The 14,754-nt window shown below is 34.6% G+C and overlaps 1 protein-coding gene across 1 annotated transcript in view; it reads right to left on the bottom strand.

The window, feature by feature from the left end:
* LOC131593076 (voltage-dependent calcium channel subunit alpha-2/delta-1-like) overlaps positions 1-14,754 on the bottom strand; it is a 362,152-nt gene that overhangs the window by 111,848 nt on the left and 235,550 nt on the right. Inside the window, exon 7 of the mRNA XM_058865274.1 lies at positions 1,420-1,551. Within this exon, the coding sequence (XP_058721257.1) occupies positions 1,420-1,551 (132 nt within the window). The remainder of the gene's footprint in view (positions 1-1,419; positions 1,552-14,754) is intronic.

Below are 14,754 nucleotides of genomic sequence, written 5' to 3'. Positions count from 1 at the left end.
TTTACACTAAATAGCTGGGCACTTTACACTAAGTATCTGGGCTTTGCACTAAATTAAAATTGTGTTTAGATGAATTATTTACAAGTAACATTTGCACTTGCAAAAGAGAGAAAAACTCCCTTTTTATATAGGTATTCTAAGGAAGAACACAGAGATTTTGAGGTTCCTATGTTGTGTTGGTGAACACCTGGAGTAGACAGGTTAGATAGATATAAGAATCTCTTTTTTAATATATGGGATTAATTTTCAAGTGAAATATTATTTCCTAGAAGATTGGAAGAGAGATATATTTAAGAAACATTCTTTTTCAGTACTGGAAAAACATCACATAGTAAGCCATCACAAATGCTGACCCCAGACACGATGACAGATCCCAGAAGCATTGGAAGAGACAGAAAACGAAATAAATAATAAATTATTATTTGCAAGTTGTTTTTTTTTTTTTTTCTTCAGCATCTCCCTGTATTTGTTTCATGATCAGGCAGCATGACAAAACAAACAGGACTCAAGTGCTATGAAATATTCTTCCTGTAAACTAGCCTGAGGCAGTTTCCCTGCCTGTGCTAGCACTCCTGCTAATGATACAACAACAGCTTTAGAACAATCCCCTTCGCCCTCAGAAACACAAACAATCTTGTGTAAACAGAAGAGAAAGGTTCTCAAAATTCTTCCTTAGGCATGAGTCAACATGATTCACACAATTGTCCTGTGTGTAGTGGACATATTCAGGCATTGATAAGAACATCACTTAGCAGCAGCAGCACAGGCCTTGCAGTGAAACAAGGCTTTCCACTGGAAAGCAAACAAGAAAAATCAAATTCAGGCTACTTATTATCTAGATTCAGTAAAATATAGATCTATTAAAATTAATTAGTGTGATCAAGTGATGGGATTCCTTGGCTGGTGAAACAGATGCTGATAGAATAATCTAGTTGAATTGACCTTAGCTCTAAAAGCACAGATGTACCTATCAGAGGTTGTGGATTCTGAGAGACATGAACATAGCATGGTGCACTAACATTTTCACTGATGTTAAATATGATTATATGTCTACTTTCCAGGCCACTGTCTTTAAAACTAGACTGGTACAAAAATCTCACTTGCAAATATTCAACTGACTATTTACACAAGATATAGAAAATAATAGAAAAAATAAACCCTTCAGCTTTTCAAAGGACATAATCTTCTGTTCTTCTTTCTGAAAAAAAATACCAATTACATATTTCACTCCCAGTTCCTTCCCCCTGATACTAGCTTTATACCAGAATTTCACAGTCCTTCAGTGTGTAATTCTGATATAAAGAAACTGTGCCTATGTAAAAAAGCAATTTTTAGTTATATTTCGCTGCTCGCAGATAATTCAGAATATTTTTAATACAGTATATGGCATAGGACAGCTGTCTAGGACAGTTCAGTTACCTGGGTAATACCTTGCGAGGCCAGTGGCACTACCAAAAACCTGCCATAATAAAGTGGGGTCCTCTTCCCTGTTCCGCTTGAACACGTCATCCAGCGCTGCCGTCCAGTTGAGTTCATTTAACACAATTGTTGCTGTCAAAGAAAAAACAAATTTGTTATTAGAAAGTCACATCCTAACATGGGAAGCAATGGCTACAAAAAGCAAGCCGGAATATTGAGAAAGAAATAAAATTTAATTTAAGTAATCCACAAATTAAATTTTAGGAAACACACTTCTTTTCCTTGGGTATTTTCTTTAAATTCCTCACACTCTCTTCAGTTGCATTATTTGCATGCAATGACTCTTGGTTTATTTGCACAGACAATATCTTCTACAAATACTTCCTTTCTGAGATGCAACTCTAATTGCATTTCCCAATCATAGAGAAGACTTTTTATACAAAAAATAAATGCAAGCATATAAAGTTGATGCTTGGTGATTGTAACGAACTGCAATAAGAAGAAGCAGTATGACATCAACAAAAGTAGGTATAATATAAACATAACAAAGATGTCCCTTTCAAAATGGATTATATGGGAAAAAGACCCTCATGAGTTACTGCTAGAGTTAAGGTGGGGCTGCCTGAGCAGCAGTGCTCATTAGCACACACTAAATAGATTTTATTGTTCAGAGATCTGGGCTCTGACAGTAAGAACAGCAAAGTGAATGTTAACATTTATGAGTTGGGTCAACTCCACAATTAACTTAAAATACAAGAAAATTCACATTTCCATTAAATGGTATGTTGCTAGTTACACAGAAACTTACATTCACAAAGTTGTACTGTACCAATACTTGTTTTAATCAATCAAATAGCTTATATAATGAAGCCAATATGGAATATTTTAACATGTTCTATACCTTCTTGAGAAATACATATATTGGGAAACTTTAAAACTGAACATTAAATTATGAATACTGCTACACTAAAGAATCAATTTACTAGACTCAGTAATCAATGAAATTTTATTGTGATACAAAACACCTTATGATATAGCTTATGATAAATAATGTTTTTCACCTCAATCAGTCGTATTTAATTAATTCTCCCCGTTCCCCAATTTTAGGCAATTTCAAATGCACAAGTATTTTTGAAAAGCAGGGGCTTTTTGATGGTTTGGTCACGAATTCTTTCTTTTGTGTTTCATGCTGGGATTGGAAGCAATGTTTCTTAACTTGAAGCACCTAGATCATCAAGCCAAGAGTGTAAAGGAAACTAGAGGAAAAAAACACCCAAACTTTTGAAAAGACCTAAAGATGCAGGTATAAATCCAATGAAAACTGCCACTTGTCATAGAGATCCTGCTTATTTTATGGTATTGCATACAGGAAGGAACATTCATCTGCTCTTAAAAATGGGCAAGTCAAGCTGAAATAAAACCAGTTCACCTTTAAGCGACCTAAGTGGCATAACAGCAAAATTTGGAAAGTAGGTCCACATTCTAGCCCCCTGCTACAATGAAAAAAAAAGATAAAAATAAAGATGGATTGAAAGTTAATGGTTTACAGCCCATTTCCAAAGTAACGCTCTTAAAAGGTACTAGAGAAATGAGATCACAACATTAAATTTTATAGGCCTGTTTTTAAAGGTTAAGGAGAAAATTGCTACACCATGTATTCTGTAGAAAGGTTTATCTGTTTTTTTTCCAGAGTAGTTTTAAGCTATTACAATCTCAAGAGATAGCTTTTTGAAGAAATATCAAATTAAATTTCCAACTCTTGAGATTTCCTGTGAGCAATAAGATTGTATTATATACCTCTCTTTTTGTCAAGTAGATAATTATAAATAAATATATGTTTACTTAAAGAAGAAAAATTCCCTGAGGCACCATGAGATGTTAATTATAATTTTAAAACGGTTACAGTTCAATTATGCCTTAGATCCCGCTTGACCTGCTGTGCAATTAATGTACGGACTTTCTAAACTTGACTTTGTGTCAGATCTTGCTTCCAGAAGTGGCTCCATTACGTCATTAGAAGCTCTGTCACTCAGGTAGACAAGATATTTTCAGCTTTTCTTTTGTTTCATGTTACTCTTTCCTATTCAGGGGGACAGGTACCAAACTCTTCATTCCTGTGACCAGTGGCAGGACTCGAGAAGAAAGCAAAGAGCTGTGTCAGGGGAGGTTTAGGTTGGGTACCAGGGAAGGTTCCTCACCCAGAGGGGGGCTGAGCATTGAACAGGCTCCCCAGGGATGTGATTACAGCACCAAGCCTGACAGAGTTCCAGAAGCATCTGGACAATGCTCTGAAGGCACATGGTGCAGGGTCAGGAGCTGGACTTAATGATCCGGATGGATCCGCTCCCACTTAGCATATTTTATGATTCTATGATTTTAATATCACCCATAAATTTATTGCAAAGAGTTACACATGTATTCACACACCTCTGCACATACACAGTCATGTATATGCAAATATATATCACAAATAAACACATACAAATAAAAAAGGAGATGGTCTACAGATAGTAAAATAACTGAAAACTGAACTGCTGAATCCATATAATAGAACTGATTATTTTAGCACTTTATTAGACTTGTTGAGATTAGGCTATAAAGTAAGTGATAAGGATTACTAGATCTTGTATGTAGTATTTGTGGGGAAGTGATGCTATACAATGAAATTTAAGAGTTTTATGGTATTATTTATGTCCCACTTTACCCTTCCTCCCTCTCCTCTGCAACTTTCTCCTGGAGACAAACATGACAGCCTAAAAAAATCCAAGAATTTGCAACAAGACATGAAGCTGGAATTAAAAATATAAATAATGTGGAATTCAAGAAAAGCAACAGAGCATCTTAACAGAAGGAAACTACTAAATGTGGGAAAAGGCTACTAACAGCTTGCAATATATCTGTTCTCAAGCACAGAAAAACAGATATTCCTGCACCCCAGAAATTCACAGTTAAGTGCCCAACTCTCATTTCTGTAATAAACCATAACACATGACAGGTTCAACATTTGTCACCTTCTTCTTAATTCACTTTCTCATTATGACAAAAAAAATGTGTTTGGAACAGAAACACAGTTTATTTAGTGGGACTGGTATGCAAATAAATGATTGTATGATCATTAAAACAATCATTCCTGGAGAGAGGTTTGCTATTTGTAATTCAAACTAACTCTGTTCATTCATGTGTTTCTTTTGTTTTTTTTTTTGTTTTGTTTTGTTTTGGGTGTCTTGATTATTTTTTTTGTTGTTGTTTTTGTTGTTTAGTTGGTTTTTGTTCTTTTTTTTTTGTTGGTTTGTTCGTTGGTTTTTTTCACTCTATCTAAAGAGTATACTCGATATAGAATGCACCCACATCTGTGTTAACAAATCCAGTTATCAATAAATAAGGAAAAGAATGCTGGGAATTTTAGTTTGAATAATTTATTTTTCTAAGTGTTTTTCCACAGCTTCTATTAATGCTTTTCTTCTGCTAAAGCATACACCCTGCACTTTAAAAACAAGCTGCAAATCAAGTCCTTTTTTTTTTTTTTTAATTTTTCCCTTTTTTTAATTTTTGGAATGCTATATCACTGGTAATAGGTAATTTCAAACCAATACCTCTGAGTTCTGGTTTAAAGCCTACAGCAATGGCTTTGAAACTTTCCAAAGAAAAGCAAGCAAACCCAGTCCTAATCAGCAAAAAATCTGATCTTCAAATGGTTCCTTATAAAAGATCCTGATTTTCAATTGGCATATAAAAATCAAAGTTGTGGTGCTTTCTTTAGCTCATAGTAGAGAATATAGCACCTATCAGAACACCCTAATTGGAGAAATACTTTTTATTAACCCCCATTATACAGTGAAAATTTATTTTCTGTTTGAAAAAAAAATGCATTTTACTAAAATAAATAGTTTATAGGTGTTACAGTCACTCTTCTGTATATTTACTTGTCTTTAAGTTAACTTACATACAGGAACGAACTTTTAACTGATAATTAGCAGAAAATGTAGTTGGAGAAAACTCTCCAACAAGCTTATTTTCAATTCTGCTAAAAGAAATCTTTGAAGATTACTACTTCAGAGTACATCAGCTGCTACCTTTCACATGATACAAGCAAGATGAAAAAATAAAATTCATCATCACACAATATGAAAGATATTTTTTGTGGCTAATTCCACTGAACTCCATCCATCTTTTTTTCCTTCTTCTTTATGATATGAGGTTTAGGGGCCTTGACAAGGAATGAATTCAATTTTCCCCTGCAAATGCAATCAATAAAAAATAGGGAGCACTGCTGTGCCTTCTTTAAAAGAACTGGAATACGCTTCTGATGATTTATTCAATGCAGAGGCTCTGGCCTGCATGCACGACAGAGAACAACTTTATTTGAAAAGCCTGAGAGCTATTTCCTATATCTGAAAATACGTGAGCTTCCATTCCCTGATGTGGCAGCTATACAGACACTGGGGAGAAGAGAAGGGAGCTCCTTAGCAGTTCATTAATTTTCTTTTAATGTCTGGAATGTATTACCATTCCATAGCATAACACAAAAGACACCCATATTCCAAACTGCAACCCATTGCTGACAACAGCATTTGTGCATCTTACACATTGTTGCCTTGCTTCCTCTCATCTCAAAATATGCCAGGAGGTATTTCAGAATGGAATAATATTCCATGTCAACCATACAGTGCTGGAAGGTTATTTTCTGGGAAGATGGCAAGAAGACAAAATGTGTGAAAGATACTGGTCATTAGAGTGGTTCTAGAGGACTTTTCAGATTTTCTAGGGATATGCACAGTCTAAGAACCTGCTAAATCTTTATTATGATTTTATTATTATAAAAAATATTTTTATACTATTCACTATTAGTTTTACAGATTACTTCAAAGTAGGAGCTCTATTTGAAAATAATTCCTCCTTAAAAAAAACAACTAAACAAACCAAACCAAACCCCAAAAAATCAAAACAAACAAACAAACAAAAAAACATGAGAAAAAAATACAAAGAGATTAGTATGTTGTATTTTTTTTTTAATATAAGGGATTAAATATCAAAAAAAACCACCCACATATTTCATATAAACTTGGCTCTTCCTTCATTTTGCTCTAATTTTTTGTTAGCATTTCAAAGGATATCCTAGTGACATTCAAATTAAAGTAACTACAGAGATATGCTTGATCTTTAATGAAGACTTCTCTCTCTAAAAAAAAGAATTAATTAGGTGTTAATAAAACCAAATAAAACCAATCAAAAGACTGTCTGTAAATGCTGTTCTGGAGTAATTCCAGACTTCATCATCATTCTGCCACAGTACCACCACTTCAATAACTTCCTAATCACTAGAGAGCCTTAAAAGATCAGTAAATCCCAAGCAATAGCTAGGTTAAGTGAGAAGAAAAAGGACCAGGAACAAACTCATGTAAAAATGCTCTCTTACTTCATGTTTTCTTCTTTTTTTTAACTATTTTGCTGTTTTCATTCATATTTTGTCTTAATTGCTGTCTGAAAACAGTTAATTCAGAACTGGATGCTATCCTGTTTGGTTTTATGTAGATCACCTCTTAAAAAGTTCTTAGTTTTTCTTACAACATCCATCAATATCTTCTATCCTCTCCGCAGCCATGGCAAACTGGAAATCACACGTAACTCCAGCAAAAATAGAGAAGTGTTAGTGCAGTTAAATAAAGACCACTCATCATATTGCTTGGGATTCTGTAAGTTTGATTTGTCCATCATGACAAAGAGATGAACTGCTAGCGGACAAAATGCTGAAAATGACCACTAAGATGGACTGTGAAGAAGAGAAAATCTGTCCTCTGAAAGCAGACAAAGGTTCAGTGATGCAACCTAAAAAATGAGTCAGAAAGCAAGCCCACCCTCAAAAATGGTCTGTAGGAGTAAGGATGGAACAGGCACAACAAATGTGTAGAAAGTACTTGAGAATAAATTAGAAAAGGAAATTAGGTTTCTTTTAGAGCAGAATGTCCTAAAATTGTCTTTGAGGCACCAGCTATCAGCCCAGACCTTTTAAGATTGAGCTTGATCAGCTTATTAAAAAAATTACATGAGCTAGCTAGACTAAGAGTTGGATTTTTCAAGCAAAAAGCTGCCCTACTCTTGGTATGTCACCCTTTGTTACAAATAAAGGAAATGGCCGTTTAGAAGCTTAAATGTAGTTATTGCAAAAATGCACTTTTATACAGATTTAATGGCAGAGCAAGAGTTGGAAGCAAACCCACTTATTAATCTTTAATTATTGAATATTAAATTATTGCAAATAAACTATGGATATTTATATTGACTTCATATATATTTCTAAATAGAGTACATACATATGTGTGTTGTCTATATTATAAAGTATTAAAATTAATTTTTAATAATTTTATACTGTAAAATATTTTCTTATATATGGACTATATGGAGAACACATATTTTAAGAAATATTAAAGTAATACAGAGGATTTGGTTAATGGATTCTAATCTAATCCACATATATATTAAATATTAAGCAATAGCAGGCTGGTTTATTTTATTTAAATAAATCTCTGGCAACAGAAATCTAAGACACAGCAAGTGTGAGGGGAATAGAGCACACAAGCGGGAAACGTGAGAAAAATGATGATGAGACAAGGTCTGTTTCACCACCTGAGCTGGTAAAGATGTGACAGCTCCTGCTCCTCATCAATATTCCAATCAGCTCAAGGATGAATCTTGCAATTTAAAAATACTGACATATCCACAAACATTCTTTTTTGTTTTCTTATTGGTCAAAGGCTGGTCCAAAGAGAAAGTGGACTGATATTTTCTGAAATTCAACTACCCAAGGAAATATCCCCCTGTCTCCAAGGGATGAAAATCTTTACCATATGCAATTGCATTATGTGCTCTCACAACATAAAAACAGCCAAAATTGTTATTCTTGGCCCTAGCATCATCATAGGTATTGTACCTTGACTGTTAAGTAAGCGTGGTTTGGTGTTGTTCTCCAGATTATATAGAGAAAATATGAATAAAACTCCTCTCTCAAAGACTGGGGGCCACAGGGTACCACAAAGTAGAAAAAAGTTGCTGCTTGTATAAACAGAGGTGCTTCTCACTCTGAAGCCATTTCTATTTCTTGCTATAAAGACTCTCCCTGTCCCTTTACAAAAGGAAAAACACAGTAATTTTTTCTTCCGTAACATTTACTGTGAGGAAGGATACACAGAGTCCCAGCCCTGCTCCTCTGAGATGCCAAGCTGTGTTCCATTCGTTGTGAATCCTGGCCTCACTGAAGTTAACAACAAAAATTTCAGTGCCCAGGGAACTGATTTCATCCTTCATCTCCAGAACACTGTAACCCTGCAATGCTCAGCCACTCTCTCTGAACATAGTGTTTTGTCAGTCTGATCCAATAAGCAGATGACAATATTAGGAATTGGGGCTTATTGCTTTAGACGTTTTATGAAAAAAAAAAATCCTTATAAATCACTTCATAAGAATCTGAATGTCTTTGAAATAATAAAAAAAAAAAAAATCAAAAGGATCTTTGAGAACACAGTAAAATTAAGGTTCTTTGTAGTTGTTTTTGTCCGCTTCCATGTCACGGGTAGTCTCATGAGTATATGACTATATCCATCTGAATTTTCTCTACTCGTTGCTTTAATCACTCAGTATAGAAGTTCTTTGTTCTACAAGGTCCAGACAAAAATAAATTTTAAAAACATGTGGTTGCTGAAAGTCTCCATGTTTTTAATTTACTTTATGAATATACAACCACAGGACAAGGCAGTAAAATTGCAGAAAACTGGAATGAGATGAAGAAAGACATTTCATCTTACATCTACTTTACTGTTTAAGAAGAAATTTTATCTTGTTATAAATTCCTACCATAATGGCCTAAAGTGTACTACATCTTAGTTACTTTAGCCTACCATATTTAACTAAGGCACATAATCCCTCCTGAATGAGTAAATACTGCATAAACAGAGTCTTTAAAAAGAGAGAAGCTGCTGAGTTTGAGGTTTCTAAAGGCTTCTATATGGATTGTGTCCAATACTAGGGAGAAAACAATGTGTTAAGGAAATTCAGAAACAGCTGGAGCAATTGCTATGGAGTGAAAAAATGCATATAGAAACAAATTAGTAAAGAATATATTATACAAAACCCTGAAGTCACACAGTATTTTAAGCAGCAATTTTAAACAAGTCAGGGAGTAAGGATTCAAAGTGCCATATTTCTCAGGATAAAGGAGGAGGATGTAAAAGTATGAATCTGAATTTTAAAAAAAGAATAGGGGTCATAAACACACAGTGAAATAAACAAAACATCAGAATCATTTTTATAGGCATTTCTACACATGTTTAACTTTCATATTTGATAAATTAAAGAAGCAAAACTGAATGCCAGCAGCTCAGCACCTGCTAAATCCCACTGTGCTCTGACATTCTGCATCAATTCAGGATGTACTCCAGGGAAATAATGGACCAGTCTGGTCATATAACAGCCCATTGCAGCAATTGCTTCAAAAAAATGAGGAGGAAAAACCCTTTCTTTATTTTTATTTTTTTCATAGAATTTTCAGGGGAAAAAAAAAAAAAAACACCAAAAAACCCAACAACCAAAAGAACCAATAAGGCAACAGAAAGCTTGTAAAAAACTCATTACTTTTCTAACTAACCCTGCTTTCAGAGGCTTCACCTGTATCAGCCTAATGGAATCAGCCATGCATATTGAAAAAGTTGCTGCTGGGATTGTAATATTTTGCAATATATTGCAATACAGGACTTGGAGATTTTATTTTCTACTACATCTGCCCTGTGCTGTAGCCTGAATGGCCCCTACCAGCAGATGTGGGCCAGGGGCACGGTGAGAGGAAACCTTCTGGCTGGGCTGCATAAGAGGGAAATCACCTGCTCAGGAAATCCTGGGGGGGCTCAGCTGCCGTAACTTGGGCCAAACTGTCTCTCACAGAGGGCATTTCTGATCTGAACCACAATCCTGACAGACAGATCCAGCTCTCACGCAGCAATAATGGTCAAATAAATTAGGAGTGAGAACAACTTGCTTTCCAACGGCAAAGAAGTTCACAGTCAACTGGCAACACTTCATACTTGGGAGTGTCATTCTGGCTCATGCATGCTGCCAGCTCACAATTTTCATTTATTATTCATTTATTTATTTTATATATTTTATTCATTTATATATGCAAGGTGAGGACACTCAACTTATTCAACAAGATGAGCCTGAGCATGGTAGAAAACAAACAAAACATGCATTTTTGTAGATATATAAACTGTAACACGTTTAACAATTAACTTCTTATCTGAAAACCAACTGCTTCCTTGATACAAATATTCTGTTAGACTAATGGCCAGCTTCCCACCTGTTGCAAGTGAACATGTTTTCACTAAAACCTCTGCTGTGTTATTCCAGTGTATAACATGAAAATGAGATGAAACTTTTTTAATTCTGATCTTCAGGCTTCCTATCATTGGCAGAATGTAATAAAAAACAAAACAAAAAAAACAGAAACACCCCAATGATTTCTTTTGAAGTCAAAAAAATAAAAAAAAAATATTGAATGTCAAAACAACTTTTTATTAAAATAAGACATACATGTATTTTCAGAAACAAACAAGAAATTATTTTATTCCTTCAGTTATCTACCAGAGAGAGACAAAACCTGGCAAGATACAAATGTTCTGGATAACAAGCTCCTACAAGCTTGCTTCAGGGACAACACTTAAAGAAACATTGTAGGACTAACCAAAGACAATTTTTTTCATAACCAAAGACAATCTTTCTTGCAAAATGAGATTTCAGGTGCATGACCTAGTGAGCAATCATCGGGTATATATCCCTTGTCTCCTTTTTCGACAGCTTATGCCACAGCAAAGCATAAAATACTGTCAAAGGCATCCAGTTCACATTTTGTGACAACATCCAACAAACTGAAAAAGCAGACAAATTATCCATCATCTGCTGAGAAGAGTGTAACCCCTAAGGCAGAGCAATGGAAGAGCCAAATGTTGCAGCTATGCAATTTGTCACAATTAATTAGTTCATTACTAATGCATAATGATTCCATTTTGTTAAGTATGATCTAATCAAATATGGAGAAATCTTTCCTGTCTTGAAAATTTCAAAGTAAGAATTAAGACCTGATGTATTAAGACAAACACGAGCAGGGGATTGAGGGAAGAACTCTATCAGCAGCAAAACAGAAGTTATTGCAGAGTTCTGCCAAACCCTTCAATTCCCTACTGTCCTCCCAGTTTTGGAAAAGTAAAAACAACTACACAACATCCTATTGCCTCTGACCTCACTTTCCCTGTTGTCTGTGAAAAACAGATCAAATTATGGACTAGTTTTGAAAGCTGAAGGAAACTTTACTGACTAAATAAATTTTATTTATTTATTATGGTTTTATTTATTATGACTAAAAAAGAATTATTTATTATGGCTAAATAAATTCCAGTGTCATTGGGATTATATATTGCATAATTTAGTAAATACATAGTAAAGATATGTGTACATATACATATAACGTTTTCAAAAGCAGCGAGTAAGCAGTTCCTTCTGTGGATGAGACAAAAAATACAGTTCTCACACTGGAGTGGGAAGAAACTGAGATAAACAACTACTTAATTTTGCCTCAGGTTGTGTTCAGCCCTACTCTAGGCTTTCATTGGCCATTCCAGCAATTTATATTTTGCTCATGATTTTGCTTCATCTGCCTAGAGCTTTCAGTGTTTCCATCCAGCAAGACTATGCTAAGGATAAAATAAAATCAAAATGAAAATAATAATTCAAAAACCAACCAAAAAAAAAAACCCAAAAATTAGAACATAAAACTGGAATGTTTGAATGTTTGCTTGTTGTCTCTGAAAAAATGCAAAAAAAAAAATAAAAAAAATAGGCTTATCATTTTACTTTTTTAGAATTTTTTGGGATTGAAATTAGGACATAATTCACCGTTCCATCCAGTGGCTATATTCGCTGATTTAATTAGCGAATTGTACTACCGTAAATATTGCAAATAATGAATCCTTCAGTGGCATCTCCGAGTAAAAACTGATTCAGCAGCTACATCAGTAACATAAAAATACAGATTTAGTGAAGTGAGTAGTCTTCCTGCTATTGGAATGCTAGGTGGGAGGGCTTTCCCTCCAATGAGAGTGGCAAAACTGAATACTAACACTGTCAGCCACTATGTCTGCGTTGCTAACCTTTAATTATTTGTTATGTCTTCAGGGTATATTTAAAAGAAAAACAGGCCCAAGTTCTAATGGAGGAGCTCTGGTTTGCTCTTCTTTAGACTCCTAAGTAATCTTGGAATTATAGAATGGTTTGGGTCGGACAGGGACCTTGAAGATCCTCTGGTTCCAACCCTCTGCCATGGGCAGGGACACTCTCCACTAGACCAGGTTGCTCAAAGCCTCATCCAGCCTGGCCTTGAACACTTCCAGGGATGAGGCATGACAATTCTCATCTGCCTCATTGTTCAGTTGAGTGACTTTATGATGACCCCTGACTCTGAAACACTCAAGAAATCTTTCTGTCTTCTGAAAGTTTAACTACCACAATGCATGAAAAATGCTAATGGATCATTCACGGGAGACCATAAATCAAATAACTTATCTGAGCAAGTAGCAAAGAAATCTCAGCACTATTACAATTCTAATCTTCAGAGATATAAGATGAATTTTGCTCAGTGACAAATCAGTCCCTTATTGAGAATTCAACAGAGTTTACTGTATTACCTTTTTTTTCCCCCCCCTTCTCTGTATCTCTATCTGCACATACTGGTGATATTTGAATTATTTTTCAGTAGTCAATACTAGTGTTAATAAGTCAAACCAACATTCAGAGAAGTGAGCTTGAAACATGAACAGCAAATGAATTAGTTATCATTGCCATAAAGAACTGACAAATACCTCCTGAAGCAAATTGTGTTGTTATAGCTGTTCCTCCAAAACCTCCAGATAACAACCCCTCTCCAAACACAGAGAGTGAAGCTTTATTTTGTAACAGGAAATTTCTAGAGCATCTTTACAAAAGGCTCTGGAGCAGCAGATAAGGTGGTGGAAGAAAGAATCATTTTAGTAAATATTGTCTTGCAAATTTAATAACATGAAACATCTTAATTTTCTTCAACTCTACTGAAACAAAAAGTCCAGGAAGCTTTCTCTTGTGCTTCCCACTCTCTAGTCAGTAATATCAAACAGTGTATTCTTGCAAGTCAAAAGATTCACTTATTTATAAACAACACAACTAAAAAAACTGTCTAAGATTTTTAACTCTCCAGCTGTGCCTTCATTTTTGGAGATATTCAGAACTGATCTTGGCTTGAAGTTTAGTTGAGAATTTCTTGAACACAGCAGATGTGACTTTCTGCAATAACCTCATTAAAAAAAACCCAACAAACTATAAGCCACTGAAAATAGATGATGTGGAGAATAAGACTGTGGATATTCCCCTTCCCAGGATGCACACAATATTCTTTAAAACTCTATACCAAACACTTTCTTTCACTTCCCTAGCACTTTCCTGTGACTTGCAATGATTTACTAAAGTTATTCACGAAAGAAGAAAGATCTAAACATTTGACACAAGATGACCAAATAACAACATATTTCAATGAGTAACTTAAATTAAAATCATAATAATAAAAGAAACAGGTACAAGAACATAGCGTTATTCTTATTTACATTATCACATGCCACAATCTTTCCAATGCAATGATCTCTATTTTACTTATTTTTCATATTAACATATTAATCTTATTCTTGCAAGAACTCTGTTGTTTTGTGTTCTTTTGTGTCACTGCATTGCATTTGCTTACATGTCAATATTTGTTTATATAAAAATTGTATGCATTCAGCAATCTTTCATTTATGGGTCAGATTTATTTGTCTCTGATTTATATTCACCTTATTCTAGCAAAAGGCTTTCACTTCTCTTTCCGCTTCTACTGAATGTTTTTGTATTGATTTTCTCTAAATAACAGCTTTCCACTTCCATATCATTTTCACAGGTATCATTTTCATTTTTATATTGAAGTCATCATTTTGATTTTCCACTGCTTTTTTTCACATTATAGACTTTCTCCTGCTAAAAGCATTTTAAATACTTGATTTTGACATTATTGTTATAACTGCTCAGGAGGACAGTTCAAAAAACCTGGTGATGACTTTGCTCTCTTGCAGTATCTCTTACCGTGCTAAATTCAGAGTGCTCTTGGATGACACCTTTCTACCTTTACACCACTTTCCCCTCTTCCAGTTATCTCACTGATTTTGATGAGAGGAAAAATAAACTAAAATTTCATAGCAGTGTAACCTTGTCACACAGACACACACACAGAGCTGCACA

The sequence above is a fragment of the Poecile atricapillus genome, chromosome Z, assembly GCF_030490865.1.
Source record: "Poecile atricapillus isolate bPoeAtr1 chromosome Z, bPoeAtr1.hap1, whole genome shotgun sequence".
Lineage (NCBI taxonomy): Eukaryota > Metazoa > Chordata > Aves > Passeriformes > Paridae > Poecile > Poecile atricapillus.
This window is presented reverse-complemented; position numbering and strand designations above follow the sequence as displayed.